The sequence below is a fragment of the Tachyglossus aculeatus genome, chromosome 7 (assembly GCF_015852505.1).
Source record: "Tachyglossus aculeatus isolate mTacAcu1 chromosome 7, mTacAcu1.pri, whole genome shotgun sequence".
Classification (NCBI taxonomy): Eukaryota; Metazoa; Chordata; class Mammalia; order Monotremata; family Tachyglossidae; genus Tachyglossus; species Tachyglossus aculeatus.
Window position 1 is genome coordinate 44,816,587 of NC_052072.1, and position 25,687 is coordinate 44,842,273.

The 25,687-nt window shown below is 47.4% G+C and overlaps 1 protein-coding gene across 1 annotated transcript in view; it reads right to left on the reverse strand.

The window, feature by feature from the left end:
* D2HGDH (D-2-hydroxyglutarate dehydrogenase) overlaps nucleotides 1–23,165 on the reverse strand; it is a 38,744-nt gene extending 15,579 nt beyond the window's left edge. The window contains exons 1-6 of the mRNA XM_038749110.1: nucleotides 23,105–23,165; nucleotides 15,135–15,197; nucleotides 14,150–14,558; nucleotides 12,112–12,169; nucleotides 3,237–3,376; nucleotides 1,698–1,891 (exon numbers count right to left, since the gene is read on the reverse strand). Coding sequence (XP_038605038.1) covers nucleotides 1,698–1,891; nucleotides 3,237–3,376; nucleotides 12,112–12,169; nucleotides 14,150–14,552 — 795 coding nt within the window. The 5' untranslated portion in view covers nucleotides 14,553–14,558; nucleotides 15,135–15,197; nucleotides 23,105–23,165. The remainder of the gene's footprint in view (nucleotides 1–1,697; nucleotides 1,892–3,236; nucleotides 3,377–12,111; nucleotides 12,170–14,149; nucleotides 14,559–15,134; nucleotides 15,198–23,104) is intronic.
* Nucleotides 23,166–25,687: the final 2,522 nt, after the last annotated feature.

A 25,687-nucleotide genomic window follows, 5' to 3' on the forward strand; every position in this document is an offset into this window, starting at 1 on the left:
CCCCACCTGTAAAATGAGGACTAAATTCCTGCTCTCCCTCCTCCTTATAATAATAATAATAATAGCATTTGTCAAGTGCTTACTATGTGCAAAGCACTGTTCTAAGCGCTGGGGGGATACAAGGTGATCAGGTTGTCCTACATGGGGCTCACAGTCAATCCCCATTTTACAGATGAGGTAAACTGAGGCTCAGAGAAGTTAAGTGACTTGCCCAAGGTCACACAGCAGACATGTGGCAGATCCAGGATTCGAACCCATGACCTCTGGACCCCAAAGCCCGTGCTCTTTCCACTGAGCCATGCTGCTTCTCTATATACTGTGAGCCCCACGTGGGAAAGGGACACTGTCCAACCTGATCAACTTTATCTACCCCAGAGTGTAGAACATAGCTTGACTTGCAAGCATTTAATTATAATAAGGATAATAATAACAATAAATGATAATAATTTAGAGCCCTGCCCATGTTATCTTCCGACCTAGCTCTAAACTCATATGTTGATCTTTATAGGCAGGTCCTCTTCTAGTAGAGTACTGCTGTCATTATCCCGGGAGAGTGACTTCTTTTCAAAAAAAAATCCTTCTTTATCAATACAGGAAGGGAACCAAGAGACCCTCATCCCAGCCTCTACTCTGATTCCAGGGGTAAGACTCTCTTTTCCTCACCATATATGTTGCCTATTTGTACTTCCCAAGCGCTTAGTACAGTGCTCTGCACATAGTAAATGCTCAATAAATATGATTAATGATGATGATGATGATATATGGGCCCTCACTAGGTAATCCTGCTCTACAAATACAGGTTGATGAGAGCAGAGAATGTATAAAAATGTTCATAATAGTTCTCAGGGGAGGTTCAGAAATTCAGTGAAGTCTCAAACAATAGCTGTGAGATTCACTACAAAATACGAGGTTCCAGGCAATAAAGGTTTTTATTCAGACTTCTTGAAATGCTTGGAGAAAACACCTGAGGGAGGAAAGTGAGGCATCAAAACTCAGAGAGCTGAGAGTTGTCCGGTCACAAGATATAGATCATCAGGCTGCCCAAGGGGGAGACATGCAGTGGCTAGGAATTTTCAGAATCAAGCAATCAATCAATCGTATTTATTGAGCACTTACTGTGTGCAGAGCACTGTACTAAGTAAGCACTTGGGAAGTACAAGTTGGCAACATATAGAGACAGTCCCTATCCAACAGTGGGCTCACAGTCTAAAAGGGGGGAACAGAGAACAAAACCAAGCATACTAACAAAATAAAATAAATAGAATAGATATGTACAAGTAAAATAAATAAATAAATAGAGTAATAAATACGTACAAACATATATACAGAAATATATATAAATATATAAATAATATATATAAATAAGAATACATTCAGAAATACTGTGACCTTGTGGGAACACAGCATGGGCTTGGGAGGAAGAGAACCTGGTGGGTTCTAATCCCAGCTCTGCCAACTGCTTGCTGCGTGAACTTGGGCAGGTCACTTAACTTCTCTGTGTCTCAGTTTCTTCACCTGTAAAATGGGAATTAAATCCTACTCCCTCCTGTTTAGACCGTGAGCCCCGTGTGGGACAGGGACTGTGCCCAACCTGATTAACTCATATCTGCCCCTGCACTTAGAACAGTGCTTGATACATAATAAGCACTTAACAAATAACATAAAACACGGTCAGCCGCCGATTTATTACATCTCACCACTTCCAAGCCCAGGACAGTCCCGCGGAGGGAGCCGTATCTCAAGAGTCGCAGGCCACCCGCGTTCGTTGCCACGTTGCCTCCAATGTGGCAACTGCCCTTCGCACCAAGATCAAGTGGCATGATGAAGTCCCGCTCCTCCACGTATCTGTTCAGGTTCTCCAGGATACAGCCAGCCTGGCAAACAAGAATTCCTGAAATACCAGATTCAAATTACTGGGTTACCCCCTAATGCATTCCTCTCAAGGGAAAACCGATCACCAGATAGATCCCCGTTTGTCCCCAGTCAAGAGAAAATGCTGGGAATCCATACACAGTCTCTTTCCCCAGGGCCATCGGTCACTTCTGGATCCAATGGAAAAGGAGGGAAATGGGTACTTCCCACTCATAAAGGAAATTATAAATGAGAGGTGCTCAGAGAAGGCTCATCCTCCCAGGAGCGTAGCTGACCCCACAGAAGCAGAACACTGAGCGAATTGCAATATAGATTTCCAATATAGGTTGCCACCAAAATCATTCCACAGTTGGTAAGGTGAGTTCCCTGTATCCATCCATCCATCTCCACTTCTTGGAAAGCTTCACTCGCTCCCTATCCCCATATCCCTTGAGCAGAAAGGCTAATTTTAGTCCACCTACTCCAGGTAAAGGGGCTGTAGATAACAGCACAGTTATTGATGTCACCCACACAAAGGTTCTGGTCTTGCAAGGGGGCAGGGGTCCCTGTCAACTTGGCCCTGGTTTGAAGAAACAAACAGGCTAATTCTGAACCAGTCCACAGCACAAAGTCAATGCCCATGGCCCCTGTAGCCCATGGTCACTGGCTTAGAGGTTTGCATGGAGTAAGAGATGGAAAGAAATGGAAATATATGAGAAAAGAAGGTGACAACGAAAGTGTCAGATAAGGTATGGAAATAGAAAGGGGAAATATAAGTCACGCGTATAAGTTAAATTGCTATACGCATGGCAAAAAGAAATGTTTTTCTCACCCTTTAATCTGGCCTAATGAAATCAGAAAATATTACTCACCGGGTGGCAAGCATAAGAAGCTTGGCTAAGAATTCAAAATGAACCTCTAATTGTCAAGGCTTCCTCATCTTCTGTATGAACTGGATTTTAGGGATTTTGCTAATGGCTCGTGAAATACTTCCGGTAACTTCCTTACTTTGGGTGCATAATAGATGCAATGATGAACGTCACTTCCCCTGGTTAATAGGTTCTTCTATCTACTCCCTTTTTCCCCCAAATGCTATTTTTCAAAAAAAGACCCCTAGAGAAAAGAAGGAATTATATATGTAGATGAACAGCAAAAAGGCCCAACAAACACTGATGAATTTGGAGAATTCAGGAAAGCTCTTCATTTTTTTTTGTTCTACAGATAACTGAAGAAAAGGTATATTTGGTGAAATACGTGCTTTAATTCTGGAATGGAAGGCAATGGCCAACCATCTCAAACTGAAAGTAAACAGTTTCTCTTTTAATAGAAAAGCCCTGGGCTCTCCGCGGCCCATGACTATTTTTAAAAGGTAGAAGTCGCCTTACCAGACACACTGTTGAAGCTGATGACTTGATTCATAAGAGCCGTGGAAAGGATGATTTCGTCAAAGACAGGAACACTGCCCCCCACCATACCAGTGTTCCCCCCTTGTGGATTTACGGCCAAGTTCCTCTCATTGCAGTACCTAAAAGGAAACACATTTTTAAATTGTCATTTTCCTTCACACCCATGCTTAAAAGCTCAGTTCTCACAGATCTGAAAGTCCAGTTACGTGAACTTTCTGAATCAAAGAACAGATCCGGATTTTCTTCGAGGTCAGAAACATGAATAAAATTAGTCCTGTTCTTTCTTTTGACTTGGTAAGGAAACAGTTTCTACTTGGTACACTTTCCACCGAGTACAGTTAGCCTGTGACATCACCTATCTTTGATGAGCACCTAAACAGAAAGATCTCTGGGGCAGAACCTCAAGTGGTCTAATGGCCTCACTGTATCAAAGCATTGCATCAGTTCTGACTTTACTTACGTCTTATTCAAAAATTTCACTAACTGGATAATTCTTTTTATTTGCCCTTCTATTCCTTTCCCTATTTTATGCTCCATCTACACCCACTCCCTTTGAGAAGTCATTCTCTCCCACGGCTTCAACTATCATCTCGACGTGGGCAATTCCCAAATCTACGTCTCCAGCCCTGACCTCTCTCCTCTGCAGTCTCGTATTTCCTCCTGCCTTCAGAACAGCTCTACTTTGATGTCCCACTGGAACCTCAGGCTAAACGTTTCCGAAACAGAACTCATCTTCCCACCTAAAACTCTGTCTTCCCCATGTCTCTCCCACAACGGTAAACACCGCCACAATCCTCCGCATTTCACAAGCCCAGAATTTGGCACTATCTTCGACTCATCTTTCTCATTCAACCCTGTCGATCTGTCACCAAATGCTGTTGGTTCTTCCTTCATGACATCGCTAAAATCACCCTTTCCACTCAATCCAAACTGCTACTAAGCTGAATCAAGCATTTATCTTATCGCGCCTCGATTATTATCCCACATGGCTTCCCTAAAATCTCCCCTGCTCCCTGACTGCCATTTTCAGCTATTCATTCTCCAATGGCTCTTTCCCCGACTGCTTTCAAACCTGCTCATGTTTCCTCTATGGTAAAAAAAAAAAAAACAACAACAAAAAAATTCCTCTCTGGACTCTATGGCTTCCTCCAGTTATTGCCCCATTTCCCTCCTACCATGTCTCTCCAAACTCCTTGAGCGAGTTGTCTAATCCCATAGCCTCAAGTTCCTCTCCTCCAATTCTCTTCTTGACCCCCTCCAAACTGGCTTCTGCCCCTTCACTTCACAGAAACCGCCCTCTCAAAGGTCACAGATGATCTCCTTCTTGCCAAATCCAATGGCTTCTACTCCACCCTAATCCTCCTCAACCGCTCGGCTGCCTATGACATTGTCAATCACCTGCTTCTCCTGGAAACGTTGGCTTCACTGACTTTGTCCTCTCCTGGTTCTCCTCCTATGTCTCCGGCCGTGCATTCTCAGTCTCTTTTGCAGGCTCTTCTTCTGCTTCCCACCTCCTAACTGTGGGAGTCACTCAAGATTCAGTTCTGGGTCCCCTTCTATTCTCCATCTGCACCCACTCCCTTGGAGAACTCATTTGCTCCCATGGCTTCAACTACCGTCTCTATGCAAATGATCCACGGATCTACATTTCCAGCCCTGATCCCCCTCCTTCTCTGCAGTCCTGCCTTCAGGACATATCTATTTGGATGTTCCACATATTCTGCCTTCAGGACATCCCTATTTGGATGTCCCACGTACAACTCACACTTAACATTTCCAAAACATAACTCCTTATCTTCCCACTCACACCCTGAACGCCCCCTGACTTTCCCATCACTGTAGACAGCACTACCACACTTTCTGTCTCACAAGCCCATGACCTCAGCATTATCCTTGACTCATGTCTCTCATTCAACCCACATAGTCAATCTGTCCCTAAATCCCATCGGTTCAACCCTTCACAACATCACTAAAATCTGCCCTTTACTCTCCATCCAAACTGCTACATTTATAATAATAATGATAATGGTATTTGTTAAGCACTTACTATATGCAAAGCACTGTTCTAAGCGCTGAGGAGGTTACAAGGTGATCAGGTTGTCCCACGGGGGGCTCGCAGTTTTAATCCCCATTTTACAGATGAGGTAACTGAGGCCCAGAGCAGTGAAGTGACTTGGCCCAAAGTCACACAGTTGACAGTTGGCGGAGCCGGTATTTGAACCCATGACCTCTGACCCCAAAGCCCGTGCTCTTTCCACTGAGCCACGCTGCTTCTCCAAGCAATAATCTAAACACTTAGTCATTCATTCATTCAATCGTACTTATTGAGCACTTATTCATTCATTCATTCAATCGTAATAAGCACTTGAAAAGTACAATTCAACAATAAAGAGAGATTATCCCTGCCCATATAGGGCGTATGCACTAGAAGGGGGGAGATAGACAGCAAAACAAGTAAACAGGCATCAATATAAATAAATAGAATTATAGATATATACATATATGCACAACTGCTGTGGGGCGGGGGGGAAAGAGCAAAGGGAGCAAGTCAGGGTGAAGGGGAGGGGAGTGGGGGCTGAGGAAAAGGGGGGCTTAATCTGGGAAGGCCTCTTGGAGGAGGTGAGCCTTCAGTAAGCCTTTGAAGTGGGGGAGAGTGATTGTCTGGCAGATTTGAGGAGGGAGGGCATTCCAGGCCACAGGTAAGATGTGGGCCAGGGGTCGAAGGCAGGACAGGCGAGAACGAGGCACAGTGAGTAGGTTAGCACCGGAGGAGCGGAGTATGCAGCTGGGATGTAGGAGGAGAGAAGGGAGTTGAGGTAAGAAAGGGTAAGGTGATGGAGAGCTTTGAAGTCAATAGTGAGGCGCTTTTGTTTGATATGGAGGTTGATAGGCAACCACTGGATAGTTTTGGGGAGGGAGGTGTCATGCCCAGAACGTTTCTGTAGAAAGATAATCCAGGCAGCAGAGTGAAGTATGGACTGAAGTGGGGAGAGACAGGAGGCTGGGAGGTCAGAAAGGAGGCTGATGCAGTAATCCAGTCGGGAAATGATCAGTGATTGTACTGACGTGGTAGCGGTTTGGATAGAGAGAAAAGGGCAAATCTTGGCGATGCTGTGAAGGTGAGACCGGCAGAATTTGGTGATTGGATATGTGGGGTGAATGAGAGAGCGGAGTCAAGGATGACGCCAAGGTTGCGGGCTTGAGAGACGGGAGGGATGGTTGTGCCATCTACAGTGATGGGAAAGATAGGGAGAGGACAGGGTTTGGGAAGGAAGATAAGGAGCTCTGTCTTGGACATGTTGAGTTTGAGGTGGCAGGAGGGCATCCAAGTAGATGGGTCCTGAAGGCAGGAGGAGATGTGAGCCTGGAGGGAGGGAGAGAGAACAGGGGAGGAGATATAGATTTGGGTGTCATCTGCATAGCTGATAGATGATAGCTGAAGCCTTGATTACTCCTTGCTGACCTCCCTGCCTAATGTCTCTCCCCACTCTTCTAGAACCTTCAGTGGTTGCCCATCCACCTCCACATCAAACAGAAACTCCTTACCATCGGCTTTAATGCACTCTATTGCCTTGCCCCCCTCCAATCTCATTCTGCTCTCCATTTACAACCCAGCCCACACAATTAGCTCCTCAAATGCCAACCTACTCACTGTACCTTGATCTCATATAACTCGCTGCCGACCTCTCGCCTGCATCCTGCCTCTGGCCTGGAACGCCCTCCCTCTTCGTATCCAGCAGATAATTACTCTCCCCACTTTCAGAGCCATATTTAAAGCACATCTCCTCCAAGAGGCCTTCCCTGCCTAATCCCTCATTTTCTCTACTCCCACTCCCTTATGTATCACCTTGCACTTGGATTTGCTCCTTTTATTCACCTCTCCCTCAGCCCCACAGCAATTATGTAGATATCCATAATCTATTAATATTAATGTCTTTCTCCCCCTCTAGACAGTAAACTCATTATGGGCAAGGAACGTGTCTACTAACTCTATTATACTGTACTCTCCCAAGTGCTTAGTACAGTCTCTGCACACAGTAAGTGCTCACTAAATACGATTGATTGATTAATATTGCATCAGCCCTCTAACTGACTTCGCTGCCTCCTGTCTCTCCCCACTCCACTCCATACTTCACTCTGCTGCCTGAACCATTTTTCTAAAAAAAACTGTTCCATCCACATCTCCCCACTCCTCAAGAGCATCCATGGTCGCCCATCCATCTCCGCATCAAACAGAAACTCCTTACCATTGGCCTTGAGCCCTCAATCAGCTCAATCCCTCCTCTCTTAACTACTTGGTTCCCACTCCAACCAAGTCTTTACTCTTCGCTCCACCAACGCCAATCTATTCACTGTACTTTGATCTCATCTATTTCTCCACTGACCCCTTACCCACAGCCTCCCTCTGACCTAGAACCCCTTTCTCCTTGTATACGACAGACAACCACTCTCCCCACCTTCAAACTCCTCCGAGAGGCCTTCTTCGACTAAGCCCTCATTTCCCCTCCCCACTCTACGTTTTGCATCGCCTATGTGCTTGGATTTGTATCCTTTATTCATTCATTTGTATTTATTGAGTTCTTACTGTGTGCAGAGCACTGTACTAAGCGCTTGGGAAGTACAAGTTGGCAACATATAGATGCATTTGATATTCATCCCACCCTCAGCCCCACAGCATTTAAGGACAGATCCATAATTTATTTTAATTTCTGTCTCCCCCATCAACTGTAAGCTCCTTGTAGGCATGGATCTCCCAAGCACTTAGTACAGTGCTCTGCACACAGACTGTGCTTAATACTATCACTACTTCTCCCCTCCATGGTGCCATTTAGTTTTGACCTTTTTTAACTCAAAAAACACAATTTGCCTCATTTTTTATCATCTTTAATTAAGGTGGGTGAGAAAACACGTTTTCTTTTTCCGATTCCATTGTAGCTTATGCGCAGCTAATATCAAAAATCTCAGAATGACTCAATTTTTCCTTACCACAAATGATTAAGGGCCCAAAAGGGGCTTGATAAGGAAATAGTTTGGAGTCACTCATTAATTAATCTAGCAGTAAGGCCCGCAGACTTGGTGAAGGAACCCTAGCTTGCAAAGCTCATCTAACATTTTAAAGGTAACTTACTTTCCCTCAAGGAAGTGTTTGAATCAAAACATGGTGGTCCGTGTGGCACTGCCATAGCTGTTCCTGGAGACTCTTGCCCCAGAGGGGCTCCTTCCCTCTTGACACGAGCAAACCCAGAGAGAATGCCCCCTGTTTCTCTGGTTCAAACAAAGCCGCTCTGGACCTATCTATTCTATTTATTTTATTTTGTTAGTATGTTTGGTTTTGTTCTCTGTCTCCCCCTTTTAGACTGTGAGCCCACTACTGGGTAGGGACTGTCTCTATATGTTGCCAACTTGTACTTCCCAAGCGCTTAGTACAGTGCTCTGCACACAGTAAGCGCTCAATAAATACGATTGATGATGATGACGATGGACCCTCCTGATTCTAAACCTGCCGTGGCTGAGGAAGCAGCTGGGAACCGAAGACGAGCACACTTCCCCAGACCACTCCCGGCCCAAGTTGGTCCCGACCAAAGTGGTGTTCACACTAAATGGCTAAGGACTCCTAGACAAGATCAAAAAGGAGCATAGTGGCTTCTCTTGGCAATATTATGGATGAAGCCGAAACCAGGCTGACTCAACCAACCCAAACAATTAAGCATTAGCATGACATACTTACTGACCTAAGAGGCCCTAAACCAGGGTAGAAAACTAAAAGTGGAAAATCTATAGTTCCCAGAAAATGGAAGTGATAACTGGAAGAGAAAGGAAACTCATTTCATAGACATCAACGTGCACGGAGAACTAGCCTCTCTTTTAACCTGCTAATTTATGTGTATCTCCTTGTCCTTTTTCCTCCTGTTTATACCCAATTTTAGTGATCATCTCCCCAGGTAGATTGTTAGTTACTTAGGGCAGGGATCCTGTCTACTTACTCTACGGTACTATCAATCAGTCATTGGCATTTACTGTGTGCAGAGCACTGTACTAAGCACTTGGGAAAGCACAAGCAAACTGGAAGACGTGATCCTTGCCCAAAAGAAGCTTACACTCTACAGGTGGAGACAGCCTTTAAAATATAATACAGGGAGGGGAAAGGGTACAGTATAAGGTTATTAAGTGCTTAGTAGTGTTCTACACACCGTAGTTGCTCAATAAACACAATTGTCTTGATTAAACTTACCTTCCACAATCTAATAAACAATGGCTAAGAAGGGATAGGGTCATCATTTATATTACTGTACAGTCTATGATCCACGTATCCCTTTTGAACACCTGATTACAGTCTTTTTCCCTATAACATTACTAATACTACTGGGTCTCTGTACTCTAAATTATGCCAATTTTTTTAATACCCAATGCATCAATTTCACAGTAAGCCCTTAAGAAACGTTTAACTCCCTGCCATTTCTCTCTCCTTCCTATATCATGATTCCTGGGAGCAAGAATGAAGGGAAAGTGGTCAAAAAGAGCCCACCATTCCCTAGTTAACCAATATATACTTTCTACTTGCAATTGAGTGTTTTGGACCTTTAGGGGTTTGTTGGTTTTCTGAAAGGGCATCAAGGAAGATAGAAGATTAATTGTTACCTACCTACCTCCTAAATTCTCAGCTCCTCAAATGCTATAGTAAACTTAAGAGTACAAACGTTAAACTGTTAAAAAAAAAACCTTTGCACTCCTGGTTTGATGTTTAGCTCAATTTTTATTGCACTTTCCTAAGCACTCACGCAGTACAGTGCTCTGCACACAGTAAACGCACAAAAAAACCCAATGACTTTGGCAACACTCAAAGAAAACTTTGACACTACTGCTCTGCTATAAAGTGGGTTCAGTTTTGCCTGTTAATGCCACTATGTGGTAAAATAGTATATTGCTGTTTTCCAGGAATTTTTCACGCAGAGCTCAGCAACATCCACAGAAGCATCCACAACTTCCCACACCAAGAGTTACTTGAATTTTCCTTTTATACTCCAAGAGTTATTTTCCCCTCTTTTCTATGCCTATTCATTCCATCCTTTGCTTCTTCCCTGTTCCACCAACACAACAGCATCTTCCTGGAGGTGCTTCTAAATGATCAAAGAGGACTGGAAAAACTGTTTGCTTTTTGTAGCTCAGGTGACAGTTCTTAAGAGAAACACAAATCCCTAACTTTATTGTGCGTTCAGTGGACTGTGGTTTTCATTCATTCATTCAATCAATCGTATTTCTTGAGCGTTTACTGTGTGCAGAGCACTGTACTAAGCGCTTGGGAAGTACAAGTTGGCAACATATAGAGACGGTCCCTACCCAACAGCGGGCTCACAGTCTAGAAGGGGGAGACAGACAACAAAACAAAACATATTAACAAAATAAAATACATAGAATAGTAAATATGTACAAGTAAAATAGAGTAATAAATATGTACAAACATATATACAGGTGCTGTGGAGAGGGGAAGGAGGTACGGTGGGGGGGATGGGGAGGATGAGGAGGGGGAGAGGAAGGAGGGGGCTCAGTCTGGGAAGGCCTCCTGGAGGAGGTGAGCTCTCAGGAGGGCTTTGAAGGGAGGAAGAGAGCTAGCTTGGCGGATGTGCAGAGGGAGGGCATTCCAGGCCAGGGGGAGGACATGGGCCGGGGGTCGACGGCGGGACAGGTGAAAACGAGGTAAAGTGAGGAGGTTAGCGGCAGAGGAGCGGAGGGTGCGGGCTGGGCTGGAGAAGGAGAGAAGGGAGGTGAGGTAGGAGGGGGCGAGGGGATGGACAACCTTGAAACCGAGAGGGAAGAGTTTTTGCCTAACGCATAGGTTGATTGGTAGCCACTGGAGATTTTTGAGGAGGGGAGTAACATGCCCAGAGCACTTCTGCACAGAGATGATCTGGGCAGCAGCGTGAAGTATAGATTGAAGTGGGGAGAGACAGGAGGATGGGAGATCAGAGAGGAGGCTGATGCAGTAATCCAGTTGGGATAGGATGAGAGACTGAACCAGCAGGGTAGCAGTCTGGATGGAGAGGAAAGGGCGGATATTGGCGATGTTGCGGAGGTGAGACCGGCAGGTTTTGGTGACGGATTGGATGTGAGGGGTAAACGAGAGAGCAGAGTCGAGGATGACACCAAGGTCGCAGGCTTGTGAGACGGGAAGGAGGGTAGTGCCGTCAACAGTGATGGGAAAGTCAGGGAGAGGGCAGGGTTTGGGAGGGAAGATAAGGTGCTCAGTCTTGGACACATTGAGTTTTAGATGGCGGGCAGACATCCAGATGGAGATGTCTTGAAGGCAGGAGGAGACACGAGCCTGAAGGGAGGGAGAGAGAGCAGGGGCAGAGATCTAGATTTGGGTATCATCAGCACAGAGATGATAGTCAAAGCCGTGGGGGTGAATGAGTTCATCAAGGGAGTGGGTGTAGATCGAGAACAGAAGGGGACCAGGAACTGACCCTTGAGGAACCCCTACAGTAAGGGGATGGGAGGGGGAGGAGGAGCCCGCAAAAGAGACTGAGAATGGACAGCCGGAGAGATAAGAGGAGAACCAGGAGAGGACAGAGTCTGTGAAGCCAAGGTTGGATAGCGTGTTGAGGAGAAGGGGGTTGAATGGCTTGCATCAACATTTGTTATCCATGACATTTTCTAATTATTTTGGGGGGATTTTCCTAGTACAAGCACATTTTCCTCGAGCTTTCAAGGCTGGATTGCAGGCAACTTCATTTGCTTTTACATGTAAGTGTATTATCCATAAGTGCTGGGAGACTTTCAAAAGAAACCTCCAAGCAAAGTCCCCTTCCACACAAAAAGAAAATAGCCACAGTTCGAATGAATAAACAGAAGTTACCTGAGTATCTGAGATATCTCTTCTGATGTCTGAGGTCTCAGTAACACCTTACTGCAGCCTGCCATAGAAACAAAACACAGTCGAGCCACTGAAGGTTTAAAACAGGCAAAATTAAAATCTGTTGACATTATTGTTTCTCATTATTTAAAGAAGTTTGTGCATGCTAAATCTATCTCTACCTTCATATTGCTTCGCAGAACTGGGTAAAGTAAATCAAGAACGAAATCTTGTAACATACGTCAGTACTGGGCAGCAATGACTATTTGTAAATCTTCTTTTGAAAATTAATCTTAAAATAAAAACAATCTTCTCTGGAGGTACTTGGTCAGTTTAACATGCTCATGACAAAGTATTTTAAAATAAAATATCATTTCTGCTCCCAATGTCACATGACAAGCCTCAGTTTGCCTATTAATGGACAAATACCAAGATCCATCATAGTCAAATCAGAACCCATCACAACTGAATGGACAACCAGATTCTCTTTTCTCTCCTCCGCCTCCATTATTTCTACATGGTGCCAGTTTTTGGATCCCGAATTAGTCCCAGACGTATTGGGGAGTAAGATGGGCGAGGGATGAACTCTGACATAGCCCCCCATGGGCTTCCCCAATGCAAAGACCCCACCGAAGCCTTAAACTGTCTCTAAATCTGCTAGGCTGGATTTAAACTGTAGAAGTAATCGTTTGAATTAAGTGCTTTAGGGGGACAATTTGAAATGTTTTCTCATGAAGTTTTCAGACCGGGAATTGTTCATCGGGAAAAAGGTTCCTTAAGAAGAAGCAGCACGGGCCTGGAGTCACAGGACCTAGGTTCTAATCTCACTCTGTCAGTTTCCAGCTGTGTGACCTTGGGAAAGTCACTTAACTTCTCTAGGCCTCAGTTTCCTCACCTGAAAAATGGGGATTCAACACCTAATCTCCCTACTACTTAGACTGTGAGCCCCATGTGGGACCTGATTATCTTGCATCTACCCCAGCGCTTATAGTACAGTGCTTGGCACACTGTAAGTCCTTAACAAATACCACAAAAAATACCATTATTATTAGTAATAATAATTGTTACTACTACTACTACTAATAATAATAATAATAAGTCTGGCTGACAAAACCAAAATTACCAGGACCACATATTACTTGATCCTATCCTCAGAACTGGTCTGGTAGAATTTTTCATGCTTTTCCTCACAACTCCACCTACTAACTGTGGTGTTAATGTCCTTAAACCTTGTTCCCAATCTTATCCCCAAGGATAAGTGTTGGGAACACTTATAGAGTTTATTACTCTATTTATTTATTTTATTACTCTATTTATTTATTTTATTACTCTATTTATTTATTTATTTATTTATTTTGCTTGTACAGATCTATCCTATTTATTTTATTTTGTTAGTATGTTTGGTCTTGTTCTCTGTCTCCCCCTTTTAGACTGTGAGCCCACTGCTGGGTAGGGACTGTCTCTATATGTTGCCAATTTGTACTTCCCAAGCGCTTAGTACAGTGCTCTGCACATAGTAAGCGCTCAATAAATACGATTGATGATGATGATGATGGCCTGCGGAGCAGTGAGGCCTAACACAAAGAGTACAGGCCTGGGAGCCAGAAAACCTAGGTTCTAATCCAAGTTCTGCCAGTTGCCTGCCTTGTGACCTTAGCCAAGTCACTCCACTTTTTCCGTGTCTCCGTTTCTTTATCTGTCATATTATGGGGTTCAATTCCTGGTCTCTCTCCAACCTAGACTGAGAGATCCATGAGGGACAGGGACTGTGTCCTATCTCATTAACTGATACCTACCCCAGTGCTCAGAACAGTGCTTGGAACACAGAGTAAGCTCTTAACAAATACCATAAGTAGTATTAATCTAGAATAAGTGAATATTTTTCATCATGGTGTTAGGTTGAACCTGTCCAGACACCGCACTGGTTCTTTTTCTTTTAAATGTAAAGTCTTTAGAGAGCCTGGAGCGTAGTTTGTGGGATGTGTACAGTTCCTAGCAAATTGTGAAGGTCTCATAAATACTAAAAAAGGGCGGCACCCACCTCGAACCATCTTCAGCCAGTCCACATTGGCGGGTTTCAGTTCATCCGGATCTGTGACGACTCTGCCAGGGATAACGTGTTCAAAGAAAGCTAGATCTTCGTCAGACACATGTGAGAAGGGCAACCTCTTCACTGCATAGCGATCGCTCGTCAGCATCACCTCTTGGGGACTGGCAGAAGAGATGCACAAGTCCCTCCGACTGAGGAAGCCGGCAATCCTGGCCGCCTGGAGGAACGAGGGTTTGGATGTCCTGGACTGGTCCTTACGTTTCCTCTTCCCTGTTTTCTGCTCAAGGGCTCTGGTTAATCCCACCGATGCTGTACAGTGGCTACTCACCATCCATCTTGGAAAGACTCCATGTCTCCAAACAGGATGCCTTGAAACAAGGCAGGAGATTGGCATGGTTTTCTAAAACACCAAACAAGGAATCAACTTTTCTTCAGGGCCTTATTACTGGGAATGGGAAAACCCTATGTGGCCGGCACTATCAGAATAGAAGATCCAAAAGAAATTTGTTAGAGAAAAGGCATCTCCCTCAAACAAAGGGTTGCCTCCCTCAAGTAAATCAATCGAAAGGCACCTCTCAAACAAGCCGTCGAGTGTGAAGTAAGGGGGTAATTGGGAATTGGCAATTGCTCTCCTAGGCTAGAAATGCCTGTAGGGATGGCGATTTAATCACTATTTCTGAAATTTTAGATTCTGCTAAATTGGTACACTGCTATACAGCAAGCTGCATGGCCTAGTGGGAGTCAGAGGACCTGGGTTCAAATCCCAACTCCACACTTGTCTGCTGTGTGACCTTGAGTAGGTCACTTCTCATTTCTCTGTGCCACCGTTACCTCATCTGTAAAATGGGGATTGAGACTCAGACCCCCGTATGGGACAGGGACCGTGTCCAACCCGATTTGCTTGAATCCACCTCAGCGCTTAGTACAGCCTGGCACACAGCAAGCACTTAACAAATACCAAAATTATTATTATTACCTCCTTGTTTAGAAGCCGCTTTTAGTGCATTCCTCTTCAGCGTCAGCTTTTGTTGCCCAACTCCTGAAATGAGAGATCAGTATTGGCTCCACGCACAAAGCAATCAATCATATTTATTGAGCACTTACTGTGTGCAGAGCACTGTACTAAGCGCTTGGGAAGCACAAGTTGTCAACATATAGAGACAGTCCCTACCCAACAGTGGGCTCACAGTCTAAATCCTTGCACCCTGACAGCAAAGGGAAATTTTGATTTCTAGTATGCATACAACAAGGCAGGATGGTTTAAAAATGAGTGATTTGGGGTTAGTGGAATGGATGGGGGTTGTTGGAGGGGGGGAGGTTGGACATATCAGAAATACTGAGCTGAATTTTCTCAAACACATAATTTCTCGTGAATCAAAGACCATGAATGCTTATATAAGTTATAGGGATGCCTCATCTTTTCTTTAAACTATGATCCTGTGGCTTGACATCAACATCAAAAACTATGACAGTGCCTATCTCATGGCACTGTCCTAAAATTAAGTTACAAACTTTTGACACAGGGCAGATTTCCACTGGGTGAAGCTTTATTTATTTATTTATTTTATTGGTACATATCTATTCTATTTATTTTATTTTGTTAGTATGTTTGGTTTTGTTCTCTGTCTCCCCCTTTTAGACTGTGAGCCCACTGTTGGGTAGGGACTGTCTCTATATGTTGCCAATTTGTCCTTCCCAAGCGCTTAGTACAGTGCTCTGCACATAGTAAGCGCTCAATAAATACGATTGATGATGATGATGATGATGCAACAGCAGAGTGATTTCCAAATCACACTGTACTTGGGTCTGCTGCTGCCTGGGCTTCCACACTTACCTTCCGAAAGAAATGGGCTCTGGGACAATTAAAATTGACGGTGGAAATCACTTTCTAACTAATCCATTACTGCTGTCATTATTGATGATGATGATGATGATGATAATGGAATGATTTTACAAGCAGGGAACTTGCCCACCAACTCCGTTACATCGTACTCTCCCAAGTGTTTCTAATCCTGGCTCCGCCACTTGTCTGCTGTGTGACCCGGGGCAAGTCGCTTCACTTCTCTGGGCCTCAATTCCCTCATCTGGAAAATGGGGATGAAGACCTCCTAGACTCGGAGCCCGTTGTTGGGTAGGGATCGTCTCTATAGGTGGCTGATTTGTACTTCCCAAGTGCTTAGTACAGTGTCCTGCACACAGTAAGCATTCAATAAATATGATTGAATGAATGAATCTTATTACTTTGTATCTACCCCAGCACTTAGAACAGTACTTGGCACATAGTAAGCGCTTAACAAATAATAATAATAATAATGATGGCATTTGTTAAGCGCTTACTATGTGCCAAGCACTGTTCTAAGCGCTGGGGAGGATACAAGGTGATCAGGTTGTACCATGCGGGGCTCACAGTCTTAATCTCCATTGTACATATGAGGTAACTGAGGCACAGAGAAGTTAAGTGACTTGCCCCAAATCACACAGCTGACAAGCAGCTGAGATGGGATTTGAACCCATGACCTCTGACTCCCAAGTCAGCAATACTACAATTATTATTAATTATTAGTAGTAGTACAGTGCTCGGCACATAGCAGGCACTCAGGAAATACCACCAATTGATAATAACACTAATTGGGGTATTTATTAAGCGCTTAAAATGTGCCAGGCACTGTACTAAGCTCTGGGATGGATCAAGCAAATCATCATCATCATCATCATCAATCGTATTTATTGAGCGCTTACTATGTGCAGAGCACTGTACTAAGCGCTTGGGAAGTACAAATCGGCAACATATAGAGACAGTCCCTACCCAACAGTGGGCTCACAGTCTAAAAGGGGGAGACAGAGAACAAAACCAAACATACTAACAAAATATAATAAATAGAATAGATATGTACAAGTAAAATAAATAAATAAATAAATAAATAAATAAATAAATAAATAAATAGAGTAATAAATATGTACAAACATATATACATATATACAGGTGCTGTGGGGAAGGGAAGGAGGTAAGATGGGGGGGATGGAGGGGGGACGAGGGGGAGAGGAAGGAAGGGATTGGGTTGGACACAGACCCTGTTCCATATGGGGCTCCGAGTCTCAATCCCCATTTTACAGATGAGGTAACTGAGGCCCAGAGAAGTGACGTGACTGGCCTAAGGTAACCCAGCAAGTAGCGGAGGCAGGATTAGAACCCAGGTCCTTCTGACTCTTAGGCCCGGGCTCGATCACTGCGCTCGGCCACGCTAGTTCCACAGAAGCAGTGTGGCTCAGTGGAAAGAGCCCACACTGCCTCTAAGTCCGGCCCACTAGACCGCTATTCATTCATTCATTCAATCGTATTTATTGAGCGCTTACTGTGTGCAGAGCACTGTACTAAGCGCTTGGGAAGTACAAACTGGCAACATCTAGAGACGGTCCCTACCCAACAACGAGCTCACAGTCTAGAAGGGGGAGACAGACAACAAAACATGTGGACGGATGTGAAGTCATCAGAATAAATAGAAGTAAAGCTAGATGCACATCATTAACAAAACAAATAGAACAGTAAATATGTACAAGTCAAATAGAGTAATAAATCTGTACAAACATATATACAGGTGCAGTGGGGCTAGGCCCCACCCACACTTGAACCCAGGCCCCACCCATTCTGCCCCTGAGCCCCCTTCCACTCCGCCTCTAGGCTCCACCCATTCTACCAGCTGTGTGACTTTGGGCAAGTCACTTCACTTCTCTGTGCCTCAGTTCCCTCATCTGTAAAATGGGGATGAAGACTGTGAGCCCCATGTAGGACAACCTTGATTACCTTGTATCCCCTCCCCGCCTGCCAGCGCTTAGAACAGCATGGCTCAGTGGAAAGAGCCCGGGCTTTAGAGTCAGAGGTCATGGGTTCAAATCCCAGCGCCACCAATTATCAGCTGTGTGCCTTTGGGCAAGTCACTTCACTTCTCTGGGCTTCAGTTCCCTCCTCTGTAAAGTGGGGATTGACTGTGAGCCCCACGTGGGACAACCTGATCACCCTGTATCCCCCCCGCAGCGCTTAGAACAGTGCTTTGCATAGTAAGTGCTTAACAAATGCCATTATTATTATTATTATTATTATTGTATCACCCCCCCCCATCCCAGTGCTTAGAACAGCGTGGCTCAATGGAAAGAGCCCGGGCTTTGGAGTCAGAGGTCATGGGTTCAAATCCCGCTCCGCCAATTGTCAGCTGTGTGACTTTGGGCAAGTCATTTAACTTCTCTGGGCCTCAGTTCCCTCATCTGAAAAATGGGGATGAAGACTGTGAGCCCCCCCGTGGGACAACCTGATCACCTTGTAACCTCCCCAGCGCTTAGACCAGTGCTTTGCACATAGTAAGCACTTAATAAATGCCATCATAAATACTATTATTAACAGTGCCCCCTCGCCCGCTCCTACCTCACCTCCCTTCTCTCCTTCTCCAGCCCAGCCCGCACCCTCTGCTCCTCTGCCACTCACCTCCTCACTGGGCCTCGTTCTCGCCTGTCCCGCCGTCGACCCCCGGCCCACATCCTCCCCCTGACCTGTAATGCCCTCCCTCCACACATCCTCCAAGCTCGCTCTCTTCCTCCCTTCAAAGCCCTACTGAGAGCTCACCTCCTCCAGGAGGCCTTCCCAGACTGAGCCCCCTCCTTCCTCTCCCCCTCCTCATCCTCCCCATCCCCCCCACCGTACCTCCTTCTCCTCTCCACAGCACCTGTATATATGTTTGTACATATTTATTACTCTATTTTCCTTGCACATATTTCCTATTCTATTTATTTTATTTTATTAATATGCTTTGTTTTCTGTCTCCCCCTTCTAGACCGTGAGCCCGTTGTTGGATGGGGACCGCCTCTATATTCATTCATTCAATCATATTTATTGAGCGCTTACTGTGTGCAGAGCACTGTACTAAGCGCTTGGGGAGTACAAGTTGGGAACTCATACAGACGGTCCCTACCCAATAGCGGGCTCACAGTCTAGAAGGGAGAGACAAACAAAACAACACGTATTAACAAAATAAAATAGAATAGTAAATATGTACAAGTAAAATAGAGTAATAAATCTGTACACCCATATATACAGGTGCTGTGGGGAGGGGAAGGAGGTAGGGCGGGGAGGAGGAGGAGGAGAGGAAGGAGAGGGCTTAGCCTGGGAAGGCCTCCTGGAGGAGGTGAGCTCTCAGTAGGGTTTTGAAAGGAGGAAGAGAGCCAGCTTGGCGGATGTGCGGAGGGAGGGCATTCCAGGCCAGGGGGAGGACTTATTATTGTAACCTCCACAGCGCTTAGAAAAGTGCTTTGCACATAGTAAGCGCTTAATAAATACCATTAGTATTATTATTAGAGCAAGTGCTTGGCACATAGTAAGCATTACTATTATTATTATTATCTCCCCCTTCTAGACTGTGAGCCGGCTGTTGGATCGGGACCGTCTCTATCTGTTGCCGACTTGTCCTTCCCAAGCGCTTAGTACAGTGCTCTGCACGCAGGAAGCGCTCAATAAATATGACTGAATGAATGAATGAATGTTGGGTCAGGACCGTCTCTACCTGTTGCCGACTTGTCCTTCCCAAGCGCTTAGCCCAGTGCTCTGCACCCAGGAAGCGCTCAATAAATACGACTGAATGAATGAATGAATGTTGGGTCGGGACCGTCTATCTGTTGCCGACTTGTCCTTCCCAAGCGCTTAGCCCAGGGCTCTGCACACAGGAAGCGCTCAATAAATATGACTGAATGAATGAATGGATGAATGATTATTATCTCCCCCTTCTAGACAGTGAGCCCGCTGTTGGGTGGGGACCGTCTCTATCTGTTGCCGACTTGTCCTTCCCAAGCGCTTAGCACAGTGCTCTGCACACAGTAAGCACTCAATAAATACGATTAAATGAATGAATGAGTTATTATTATCTCCCCCTTCTAGACTGTGAGCCCGCTGTTGGATCGGGACCGGCTCTACCTGTTGCCAACTTGTCCTTCCCAAGCGCTTAGTCCAGTGCTCTGCACGCAGGAGGTGCTCAATAAATACGACTGAATGAATGAATGAATGAATGATTATTATCTCCCCCTTCTAGCCTGTGAGCCGGCTGTTGGGTTGGGACCGGCTCTGTCTGTTGCCGACTTGTCCTTCCCAAGCGCTTAGCACAGTGCTCTGCACGCAGGAAGCGCTCAATAAATACGACTGAATGAACGAATGAATGTTGGGTGGGGACTGTCTCTGTTTCCGACCTGTCCTTCCCAAGCGCTTAGCCCAGTGCTCTGCACACAGGAAGCGCTCAATAAATACGACTGAATGAATGAATGAATGTTGGGTGGGGACCATCTCTATCATCTGTTGCCGACTTGTCCTTCCCAAGTGCTTAGCCCAGTGCTCTGCCCACAGGAAGCGCTCAATAAATACGACTGAATGAATGAATGAATGATTATTATCTCCCCCTTCTAGACAGTGAGCCCGCTGTTGGGTGGGGACCGTCTCTGTTGCCGACTTGTCCTTCCCAAGTGCTTAGCCCAGTGCTCTGCACACAGGAAGCGCTCAATAAATACTACTGAATGAATGAATGAATGTTGGGTGGGGACCATCTCTATCATCTGTTGCCGACTTGTCCTTCCCAAGCGCTTAGCCCAGTGCTCTGCACATAGGAAGCGCTCAATAAATACGACTGAATGATGGAATGAATGTTGGGTGGGGACCATCTCTGTTGCCGACTTGTCCTTCCCAAGCGCTTAGCACAGTGCTCTGCACGCAGGAAGTGCTCAATAAGTACGACTGACTGAATGAATGAATGAATGAATGAATGAATGTTGGGTGGGGACCGTCTCTATCTGTTGCCGACTTGTCCTTCCCAAGCGCTTAGCACAGTGCTCTGCACACAAGAAGCGCTCAATAAATACGACTGAATGAATGAATGAATGTTGGGTCAGGACCGTCTCTATCTGTTGCCGACTTGTCCTTCCCAAGCGCTTAGCCCAGTGCTCTGCACATAGGAAGCGCTCAATAAATACGACTGAATGATGGAATGAATGTTGGGTGGGGACCATCTCTGTTGCCGACTTGTCCTTCCCAAGCGCTTAGCACAGTGCTCTGCACCCAGGAAGCGCTCAATAAATACGACTGAATGAATGAATGAATGTTGGGTGGGGACCGTCTCTATCATCTGTTGTCAACCTGCCCTTCCCAAGCGCTTAGCAGCTTAGAGAAGCAGCGCGGCCCAGTGGAAAGAGCCCGAGCTTTGGAGTCAGAGGTCGTGGGTTCGAATCCCGACTCCGCCACATAATAATAATAATAACGATGGCATTTGTTAAGCGCTTACTATGTGCAAAGCACCGTTTTAAGCACTGGGGAGGTGCAAGGTGATCAGGTTGTCCCACCGGGGGCTCACAGTCTTCATCCCCATTATACAGATGGGGAAACTGAGGCCCGGAGAAGTGAAGTGACTCGCCCAAAGTCACACAGCTGACAAGTGGCGGGGCCGGGACATGTCTGCTGTGTGACCTTGGGCGAGTCACTTCACTTCTCCGGGCCTCAGTTCCCTCATCGGTCAAATGGGGACATGTCTGCTGTGTGACCTTGGGCGAGTCACTTCACTTCTCCGGGCCTCAGTTCCCTCGTCTGTCAAATGGGGGTGAAGACTGTGAGCCCCACGTGGGACAACTTGATCACCTTGTATACCCCCCGCAGCGCTCAGAACGGTGCTCTGCACATAGTAAGCGCTTAATAAATACCATCATCATTATTATTATTATTATTATTATTATTATTATTATTACTAGCGCAGGGCTCAACAAATCCGATTGATTGATCCCACCCCTACTCCTTCTTTACATCTCTTAATGTCTGGCTCCCCCTCGAAACTGTCGGCTCGCTGTGGTCAGGGAACGTGTCTGTTTATTGTGATATTGTATTCTTCCCAAGCACTTAGTACAGTGCTCTGCACACAGTAAGCAGATTGATTGAATGAGCAATCAATTGCCAATTTGTACTTCCCAAGCGCTTAGTACGGTGCTCTGCACATAGCAAGCGCTCAATAAGTACGATTGATGATGATGATGATGATGAATGAATGATTGAATGAATGCCCGGGCCCCGCCCCCTCGGGCCCCGCCCCCTCTGGTCCTCCGGGCCCCGCCCCCTCAGCCTCCAGGCCCCGCCCCCTCTGGTCCTCCGGGCCCCGCCCCCCTCCGGTCCTCCGGGCCCCGCCCCCTCTGGTCCTCCGGGCCCCGCCCCCTCAGCCTCCAGGCCCCGCCCCCTCAGACCTTCCGGGCCCCGCCCCTCTGACCATCCGGGCCCCGCCCCCTCAGACCTTCCGGGCCCCGCCCCCTCTGGTCCTCCGGGCCCCGCCCCCTCAGCCTCCAGGCCCCGCCCCCTCTGGTCCTCCGGGCCCCGCCCCCCTCCGGTCCTCCGGGCCCCGCCCCCTCAGCCTCCAGGCCCCGCCCCCTCTGACCTTCCGGGCCCCGCCCCTCTGACCATCCGGGCCCCGCCCCCTCAGCCCCCGCCCCCTCTGGTCCTCCGGGCCCCGCCCCTCTGACCATCCGGGCCCCGCCCCCTCAGCCCCCAGGCCCCTCTGGTCTTCCGGGCCCCGCCCCTCTGACCATCCGGGCCCCGCCCCCTCAGCCCCCAGGCCCCGCCCCCTCTGGTCCTCCGGCCCCCGCCCCCTCTGGTCCTCCGGGCCCCGCCCCCTCAGCCTCCAGGCCCCGCCCCCTCTCGTCCTCCGGGCCCCGCCCCCTCTCGTCCTCCGGGCCCCGCCCCCTCAGCCTTCAGCCCCCGCCCCCTCAGCCTCCGGGCCCCGCCCCCTCTGGTCCTCCGGGCCCCGCCCCCTGGCGGTAGCGCTCGTCCTCCGGGCGCTGTCAAGCGGCCCCCGGGACGCCCTGCGCGGCCCGGACGGCTGGGGGAGGCTCCTCCTCGGGCTCGGGGCCCCCCGTGGGCCCCCCCTCCTCCGTGCCCTCCCGTACCCGGCGCCCGACGGCCGTCCTTCGCCCACAGCCGGCTCCCGGACCCGGGGACGAGCGGGGCTGGAGCCTGCGCCTGCGCAGAACCCGGGTCCGAGCCGCCCCTCGCTCCGCGCGGGCGGGGGAACGGGAGGGGCGGGGCCTCGCTCCGCGCGCGGGCTGGGGGCTTGCGCCTGCGCAGAGCCCGTGTCTGACCTAAATAATAATAATAATGGCATTTATTAAGCGCTCACTATGTGCAAAGCGCTGCTCTAAGCGCTGGGGAGGTTACAAGGAGATCAGGTTGTCCCACGGGGGGCTCACAGTCTTCATCCCCATTTTACAGATGAGGGAACTGAGGCCCAGAGAAGTGAAGTGACTTGCCCACAGTCACACAGCCGACAAGTGGCGGAGGCGGGATTTGAACCCCTAACCTCTGACTCCAAAGCCCCAGCACCGGGCGACGCTCGCGCTTGGGGCGGGAACTGCGCCTGCGCAGAGCTCGTGTCTGCACCTCCCCTCGCTCCGCGCTGGGGGCGGGGCTCGCGCCTGCGCAGAGCCAGCGCCTGAGCCTCCCCTGGCTCCGCGCGGGCGGGGCTGGGAGAGGGTTCCGCGCCTGCGCAGAGAGCGGGGCTGGGGGCGGGTCCTGCGCCTGCGCAGAGAGCGGGGGTGGGGGCGGGTCCTGCGCCTGCGCAGAGCCCGGGCCTAAGCCTCCCCTGGCAACCGACCCTCCTCGGCCTGAGGGCGGGGGACTCTAATCATCATCATCATCACAATGATGCCATTTATTAAGCGCTTACTATGTGCAAAGCACTGTTCTAAGCGCTGGGGAGGTTACCAGGTGATCAGGTTGCCCCTCGGGGGGCTCCCAGTCTTCATCCCCATTTTCCAGATGAGGTCACTGAGGCCCAGAGAAGTGAAGTATGTTTGTATGTATTTATTACTCTATTTTATTTGTACATATTTATTCTATTTTATTTTGTTAATATGTTTTGTTTTGTTCTCTGTTTCCCCCTTCTAGACTGTGAGCCCACTGTTGGGTAGGGACCATCTCTATATGTTGCCAACTTGTACTTCCCAAGCGCTTAGTACAGTGCTCTGCACACAGTAAGCGCTCAATAAATACAATTGAATGAATGAATGAAGTGACTTGCCCAAAGTCACACTAGCTGACACTTGGCGGAGCCGGGATTCGAACCCATGACCTCTGACTCCAAAGCCCGGGCTGTTTCCACTGAGCCACAAGGTGATCAGGTTGCCCCACGTGGGGCTCACAGTCTTCATCCCCATTTTAGAGATGAGGTCACTGAGGCCCAGAGAAGTGAAGTGACTTGCCCGAAGTCACACTAGCTGACATTTGGTGGAGTCGGGATTCGAACCCATGACCTCTGACTCCAAAGCCCGGGCTCTTTCCACTGAGCCACAAGGTGATCTGGTGGTCCCACGGGGGGGCTCACAGTCTTCATCCCCATTTTACAGATGAGGGAACTGAGGCCCAGAGAAGTGAAGCGGCTTTCCCAGGGTCACACGGCAGACAAGTGGCGGAGCAGGGATTAGAACCCATGACCTCTGACTCCCGAGCCCAGGCTCTTGCCACTGAGCCACGCTGCTTCAGCTGTCAGCTGAATATATATTTAGAATCTATCTCCCCAGCTAAACTGCACACTCCTCGAAGGCAAAGATTATGTTTAATTGATGGATTGATTGGTTAAACTTACCTCCTTCCCTTCCCCACATCTTACCTCCTTCCCTTCCCCACAGCACCTGTATATATGTATATATGTTTGTACATATTTATTACTCTATTTATTTTACTTGTACATATCTATTCTATTTATTTTATTTTGTTAGTATGTTTGGTTTTGTTCTGTCTCCCCCTTTTAGACTGTGAGCCCACTGTTGGGTAGGGACTGTCTCTAGATGTTGCCAACTTGTACTTTCCAAGCGCTTAGTCCAGTGCAGTGCACACAGTAAGCACTCAATAAATACGATTGATTGATTGATTGATTAAACTTGATTCTACTAAAGCCTTTCCTAAACTGCAGCCTGTCTTTGTTATTTCCCTTTGCGGCTTGGTGATTTAGCAGAGGGGGGTGAAAGGCATGTGGATGATGGAGGGATTGCCACGATAGGCTAAAATGATGAGGACTCTGATGTGGAAAGCCCGAGGTGAACACATTAGTACAGTGCTGTGCACACAGTAAGCGCTCAATAAATATGATTGATTGATGTAAAGACGGGAAACATACCAAGTCATGAAGCAGGTGGATGAGGTGCACACATTTTTTCCATCAAATCCCACAGCTTTAAGACAAGGGGCATCCGTGAAAGCTTGAGAGTGGTAGATTCAAAATAGAGGGAATGTTTCTTCCCTCAGCTGGCGACCAACATATGAAGCCTATTGCCACAGTAAGTTTTGGAGGGAGAAAATATCAGCAGGTTCAAGGAGGCTTTGGAAGAATTCACGGATGGAAAGTCCACAGCGTTAAAGGTGAAGAGGGAAGAGTTTTAAAGTTTAGAGGTCATTCCCCGATCTTGATGTTAAAGAGATGGACCATGATATTATCCCTCCATGCATCCCATTGAAGCCAGCATATTAGGCTGAAT